A 6,838-nucleotide genomic window follows, 5' to 3' on the forward strand; every position below is an offset into this window, starting at 1 on the left:
GAGAGAGAAACATCAATGTGCAGTTGCTGGGGGCTGTGGCCTGCAACCCTGGCATGTTCCCTGGCTGGGAATCAAACCTGCGATACTTTGGTTCTCAGCCTGTGCTCTTTATCAATAATTTTTACGTACACATACATGTCACACAAGTCCACAGAGCACTTGTTTCCCATTCTCTTTCATTCTGATTCTCTTGAGGTAATCAATCTGAATGTCTCAGTATGAATATTTCTATGTTTATAAAATATATGCTTATGTCAAGAATTTGTCAATGGATAAATTATCTTTTTATTACAAAATGAGTTCTTGTAATATATATTACTTTGAAAAATCTGACTTAAATTCTTGAATGTATTTAATTATTCAGAGGTGTGAGAAATTTTTTATGTGAGCTTTGCCTTTTCATCTTGACTTCATTGATGAGTTTCCTTTGTCTATGACATACTCATATTCCCTGTCACAGTTCGATCCATTCTTCAGGAACCATTTTCAGTGACACCTTTCCTGCAGCATTCAGCTCCACATAATCTCTCCATACTCTGAATCTCCATGGGCTGAAAGAGAATCTGTGTTTCTTAAGTATCTGCTGCTTGCCAAGAATCGTATTAACTAGTTTCTGTTAAGCCATTTAATTCTCTCAACAATCCTATAAGGTACATGCAATATATCCTCATGTTCATGAGAGCTAAAACACATGATCCTCATTAATTCCCACATTTGAATATATATAACAGTGAGATAATATCTCTGCCCCTTCACTAAATCAGTATATTATACATAAAATGTGAATCCTCAAAGCTTTACTAATTTAGTGCCTGTAGGTTTAAGCCATTTACTTATAGAATATCTTTGCAATTAAATGAACTATTTTATATTATTTTATTGTCCTTTCCTTTCTATCACCAACATGAAACACAATTTTAGTACTTTACAAAATTAATAAGTGTGAGACTAGGAGTAGAGAATAACAAAGACAGTTTAGTTGTTGAACCTGGAAGTCAAGTGCAGTCTCCACATAGTCTGGTCCAGCAGTCTTCCTGTATATGTTTTAAATTGTTCCTTGGCAAAATAATATGCCATGAATCTTTAGAGTCACTCTTAAATCATTAAAACCTCAGACTGCTTATTGCACAAATACTAATGTTTTGTTCTGAAGCAGAGAGACTCAGAGTAGTTAAATAAACTACCCAAGGTCATTCAGATAGTACCTCTCACTGAATCCCTTTCTTGCACTTGAGTATTTCTGATCAACTGCACATCTGCTCTTTCTAAGATGTGATAAATAATATATTTTTTAAAATTTTCCCAACAACAACAGCCTTCTACAAGCCTTACTGCATTGACAGTGGTAAAAACAACCATATGGGAGCAGGCAGTTCCAGTGTCCATTTCTATACATCTTTTTCCTATTCTGAATTCTTTCCATCCAACTCAGGAAGAACAAAGTAGGGTCAAACTTCTAGGATGATTACTTTAAGATATTTCTTTGCAAAGTTTTCTATTTCCTTCAAACTCCTAGTTAAACTCCTCATTTGTGGACTTCCAGCAAGATGGAGGAATAGGTGGACGCACTGTACCTCCACGCACAACCAAGATTAGAACAACAACAATTTAGAGCTAGAATAACACCCAGAACTGATAGAAAATTTATCTGAATGGAAGTCGGCCAGCCAAGAAGTTGAAGTAGACCCGTGTATCCAGACTGGCAGGAGGGGCCATGAGGATGAACCGGGTGGGCCCCCGGAGGTCGGGGAAAACTTGGCGTGAACTCAGCCACCTGGGGTGCGCAAGAACGCATTGGTGGTCCCTGAGTACGCAAGCTGTGGCTGGCGGACCCAGTGAGGCGGCGATTGTGGACCAGGGCAGAGCTTGCAGCCCAGGATCCCAGAGAAGGGACTGGGATCCCAGGAGAAGGGAACTACCGCCATTGTTCCCTCCCATCCCTGCTCCCGCCCTCGCCCCCACATATAACGTCACAATCTAGTGACTGGGGTGCCCAGCCCTGGTGAACACCTAAGGCTCCGCCTCCCACCGTAACAAGAGCTACCAGACTGGAAAAAAAAAAAGAAAAAAAAAGGAGAGACAGGGAGAGACATGTTTCCAATAGAAGAACAGATCAGTCCCCCAGAACTCATCCTGTTGACCGACCAAGAAATAGCCAATCTATCAGATGCACAGTTCAAAACACTGGTGATCAGAAAACTCACGGAATTGGTTGATTTTGGGCGCAAATTAGATGAAAAGATGCAGGTTACCATAAAAGAGATGAAGGAAGATGTACGGAGGAGAACCAATAGTGAAGGGAAGGAAACTGGGTCTCAAAACAGTACAGTGGACCAGAAGGAAGATAGAATCAACCAAGCAGGAAAGCATGAAGAAATAATAATTCAAAAAAATGAGGAGAAGCTTAAGAGCATCCAGGACACCTTTAAACATTCTAACATTCGAATTATAAAGGTACCAGAAAGGGAAGGGGAAAAGCAACAGATTGAGCATGTATTTGAACAAATAATAAAGGAGAACTTCCCCAATCTGGCAAAGGAAATAGTCTTCCAAGAAATCCAGGAAGCTCAGAGAGCCCCAGAGAAGTTGGACCCAAGAAGAAACACACCAAGGCACATCATAATTACATTAGCCAAGGTAAAAAATGAAGGAGAGAATCCTAGAAGCAGCAAGAGATAAGGGGACAGTCACCTACAAAGGAGTTCCCATCAGACTGTCAGCTGATTTCTCAAAAGAGACCTTACAGGCAAGAAGGGGCTGGAAAGAAATATTCCAAGTCATGAAAGACAAGGACCTACATTCCAGATTGCTCTATCCAGCAAAGCTCTCATTTAGAATGGAAGGGCAGATAAAGTGCTTCTCAGATAAGGTCAAGTTAAAGGAGTTCATCATCACCAAGCCCTTATTTTATGAAATGCTAAAGGGACTTCTATGAAAGGAAGATAAAGAAAAAACATGTATAGTAAAAGGACAGCAAACTCACAATTATTAACAACCACACCTAAAGCAAAACCAAAAGAAACTAAGCAAACAACTAGAACAGGAACAGAACCACAGAAATGGAGATCACATGGAGGGTTAGCAACAGGGGAGTGAGAGGAGGAGAGAGGGGGAATAGGTACAGAGAATAAGTAGCATAGATGGTAGGTAGAAAATAGACAGGGGAAGGGCAAGAATAGTATGGGAAATGTAGAAGCTAAAGAACTCATAAGTATGACACATGGACATGAACTAAAGTGGGGGAACGTGGGTGGGAGAGGGGGTATGGGGTGGAGGGGAGTAAAGGGGGGAAATGGTACAACTGTAATAGTATAATCAATAAAATATATTAAAAACAAAATAAAACAAAAAACCTCCTCATTTGTTAGTAACTCCTGACCATATTTAGGAAGTAGAAGATTACCAGTTTTTACTTGAGTGACTCATACATTGGTCTATTGCCGTATCTCTTTCACCTCTCCAAATTGAATTGTAATATTATTCTCTGGACGCTGCTTACATAATAAACTTATAGACCAAAGTTATGGCTACTTTAACGCTTCATTTCCAAAGACTTTATTTTCTCTACATGTTGTAAAATCACTTTATTAAGGTATGACTGACACACAAAAAGCTGAACATATTTAGTGTGTACTACTTGACTAGTATGTAGTTAAGTATATAGCTGTGAAATCAGTACAACCTTTGCTATAAACATATCCATCATTTCCAAAAGTTCCCTCTCTTCAACTATTATTATTATTGTAATGAGAACACAACATAAGGTCTATCCTCTTAGCAATTTTTAAGTATGCAGTATAGTATTAATTATAGACTCTATAAAATAATAATTACTTTTTAACCTCCCCATCTCCTTTCCCCTTTTATTTTTTTGATATCAATAGGAAATAAATCATTAGTGTATTATAATTTTATTCCACATACTCCTTTTATTTTTATTAGCCTAATTGAGATCACAATTAAAAAATTTATTTCACCTACGTTTGGTATTTCAAACAACTATTTTGCAAAGGTTTCGTTAGTATTCATTCTACAAATATTGAAATTGGGACTTATCAAGGTTGAGTAATTTGCCTAAGATTTCACTTGAAACTGAGTAAATCGTTTAAAGTATTACTTAATCATGAATGTTTGAATTTTAACTATTTGCCTTTGTAGGAGTGATTAAATTTTGCAGATGATTAAACTGATCACTTTTCATTTTCTTTTTTCATCATGTTTTTCCGTAACCTCTATCTCTCTGAAGTTACTGACAGAAGGCAGGGGAGAACTCATTCTCTAGGCAATAACTCTCATTTATCACATCAAAAGCTAATGCTGGAGGGTTAAGGTGAGGTTTTCCACGTATTGGCAACTAGGTCACGAGGCTCATTCTTTGTTAAATGGTGAGAAAGATGTAAAGTAATGGTTTTCAATGGGCAGAATAGTTCTCTGTTGTGTTGGATTGAAAACACAGACTGCTTAACTTTCAGATTCCCCAAAATGCCACTTGCTTCTTCTATTCAGCCTGTACTTAGAAAACTGAACAGCCCCTACATATTTCCAAAGTGCTCTGTGAGTGGAATCAATGGAAGATGGAACCCCCATCCACAGTTGTAGATGAGGTAGAAGAATAATGAAAGAGAAATGTGCTCCTTCTGGTTACTAAGTAATTGTGCTTTGACAAAGCCTGAGGAATGAAAGAACTTCAGTTGGTTAGAGTTCTGATTTCTGCTTCCTTTGATTTGATCTGGAGAGGACTAACTGTGATGAGTGGATAAAGGTAACATACTGAGCAGGTCTATTTACCCCTCTCCTCATTTTGTACTCTGGAGGCTACTCTGTATCAATCAGGGATGTAGCTATATCAGAGTCATCTAGGAGTACAGTGTGGGTAGGTAAGGGAGGCATAGAAGTTTAACCTTTCCAGGATACTTTAGTGTTTACATGTTGCTGTTGGATCTAAGAATTGTGCAGCCCTCCAGAAGAAATGTAAAGGCAGCTGGGTTGAGGTCAGAGGCCTCAAATGGGTGACTAGCAAAGGTGATCCTGCAGCATAGGCTGTGTTGGAATGACTGCCATGGAATTGGAGGCAGAATGGTGTAGAGAGTTGGTAGTTCTATGTGACAAGAAAGGGCTAATGTGAGTTAAAGTCAGCTAAAGAGAACTTCTGGGACTCCTTGGCAAAGGGACCAAACTGAGACAAACTAGATGGTTAAAGATTCAAATGATAAATGTTAGCAGACAAGGAGAAGACAGATCGACAGTGGCCAAGAAGACAGAGAACTCTGTGACAAAGGACCCTGACCCCTCTTCTCCACCAGTAATTAGTGAAGTTCACATTCCTCAGAGAGGAATTGGAGAGAAACGGAAGAGAAGTCTTAGTTTTTGGATTTCACCAACTTTATAACTAAGTAAGGTTAAACTATTTCCCCCCTGCATTGACTATTTACTGAAGCCTCTTGATGAAGATGCAATAAATTATTGAAAAATGAAGGAGCTGTATTTTCTCTTTGCATGTGGTCTACAATGTGAGTTAAATTGCACCCCACTATACACTTTAAATATTTTTATAGTCAATAATGTCTATCCAAAAAGAATGGATCTGTGAATGTGGAGTCTGAGGTTTCAGTTTGTAATGAAAACATGCTTCTTAGTGTGGACGACTATTATTTTAAGAGTACGGAATAAATAAAAGGAAAAATGTATTAACTATTTATAATTAATTTCTTATGATTAGAAAGAATCTTAAGGAATAAAAAATAGCATTTAATAGGAAAAAGAAAGCAAAGATATAAATGATAGATTAAAATAAAGAACAGACCATTGAGAAAAGGACTTTGAGTGAGACTTACGGTTCTGCAGAGTTTGAGGCATTGGTAGAAAACAGGACAAGGAGAAGTAGCACGAAACTTGAGTGAGGAAGTCTGCCTTTCCCCATAGTGAGGGGCATTCCTCAAAGATGATTACGCCTGCCTTCAGCCAGATCTTTGATATCTCCCAATTTACCAGGCTTTATATAGCTGCTGTTTGCAAACAAGCCCCACCCTTAGGATTCAAAATAGAGTTCAGAGTTGGGCACGGATTCGCTAAATGGGTAGTTGCTTTCAGTGATTGCTTCATTACCCTCAGGGCTGCATACTTGCTTTCAAAGGGAAGAAAAGAGAGTAGTTTTGTTTTAAAGTTCCTGGTTCTTTCAAAGTGTGAAATAGAACAGTGAAAGAAAAACCTGATGGTAATAGAATAAGGTCTGCAGGAAGTGAATTTTTCCTTTATTTAAAGCATTGAATCTGGAAAAAAAAATACAACTTTTTGCATAGCTGGCACATTTTTAGCAATTTTTAATTTAAATATAATTTACATAACATAAAAGTCACCATGTTAAAGTGTACAATTAGGTTATTTTTAGTATATTCATGGTGTGATACAACCATCATCACTATCTAATTATTGAACATTTCATTGCCTCCAAAACAAATGTGCTTGCTCCCAGTTCCTTCCTCTGTCAGCCCCTGACAACCAGTAATCTATTTTCTGGCTGTACGGATTTCTCTCTCTGGATATTTCATATAAATAAATGGCATAATACCACATGTAGCCTTTTGTGTCTGATTTCTTTCACTTAGCATTATATTTTCAAGGTTGATCTATGTTGTGGCATGTGTCAGTGCTTTATATGAGTGACAATTATTTCATTGTATGACTGTACCATATTTTGTTTATTCATCAATTGATAAAACATTTGGTTTGTTTTCACTCTTTGACTATAATAAATAACTCTGCTATGAAGAGTTGAGTAAAATTTTTTGTGTGAATATAGGTTCTTGATTCTCTTGGGTATATAAATAGAAGTGGAATT

General features: G+C 37.7%; 1 protein-coding gene across 1 annotated transcript in view; it reads right to left on the bottom strand.

Moving 5' to 3' along the window:
* Window positions 1-5,991, bottom strand: part of LOC123819415 (PZP alpha-2-macroglobulin like) — a 43,969-nt gene extending 37,978 nt beyond the window's left edge. Inside the window, exon 1 of the mRNA XM_045839761.1 lies at window positions 5,835-5,991. Coding sequence (XP_045695717.1) covers window positions 5,835-5,932 — 98 coding nt within the window. The 5' untranslated portion in view covers window positions 5,933-5,991. The remainder of the gene's footprint in view (window positions 1-5,834) is intronic.
* Between the last annotated feature and the right edge of the window lie 847 nt (window positions 5,992-6,838).

This window comes from Phyllostomus hastatus, unplaced genomic scaffold (genome assembly GCF_019186645.2).
Source record: "Phyllostomus hastatus isolate PE091 unplaced genomic scaffold, TTU_PhHast_1.1 phas_contig_308, whole genome shotgun sequence".
Lineage (NCBI taxonomy): Eukaryota > Metazoa > Chordata > Mammalia > Chiroptera > Phyllostomidae > Phyllostomus > Phyllostomus hastatus.